General features: G+C 38.3%; 1 protein-coding gene across 1 annotated transcript; it reads right to left on the minus strand.

Annotated features, from left to right (window-relative positions):
- Nucleotides 1-3: 3 nt before the first annotated feature.
- LOC140966013 (protein NETWORKED 1D-like) lies at nt 4-399 on the minus strand (the record flags this gene model as incomplete). Its single annotated transcript, XM_073426288.1, has 1 exon — nt 4-399. A coding segment is annotated over one exon (396 nt), but the record flags the coding sequence as incomplete, so codon positions are not given.
- Nucleotides 400-402: the final 3 nt, after the last annotated feature.

Raw genomic sequence — 402 nt, forward strand, 5'->3', positions numbered from 1 at the left:
TTTTCTCTTCAAATCTTGAACTGTGATTTGCAGATTCGCCAGTTTTTGAACATCTGAGTCGAGACGTTCCAACACCTTCTTCTTGTTCTCTTCTTGAACAGTCCCAGAAAATCTTTTTGAGATATCTAACTCGTCCATGCTCGACTCTTTGACAATAGGTTCATCTGAGGCAAGGAACCCACCTTTCTGGTTCTTTGTAGGATTTATATTTTCTGGTAACTCAACAATTTGATTATACGTATCAATCTGTTCTCTCCTGCTAACTCCATAAGGTGAACCATTTGATATCTGATCAAGCATGATGTCTTTCATCAGAAGTGTATTTTCAGCCTCGGAGATTTCAGATGTTTGCTTCAGACTTCTTCTGTAACGCCAACTCTCTGATTTTAGAAACTCAATTTG

The sequence above is a fragment of the Primulina huaijiensis genome, unplaced genomic scaffold (genome assembly GCF_012295235.1).
Source record: "Primulina huaijiensis isolate GDHJ02 unplaced genomic scaffold, ASM1229523v2 scaffold198116, whole genome shotgun sequence".
Lineage (NCBI taxonomy): Eukaryota > Viridiplantae > Streptophyta > Magnoliopsida > Lamiales > Gesneriaceae > Primulina > Primulina huaijiensis.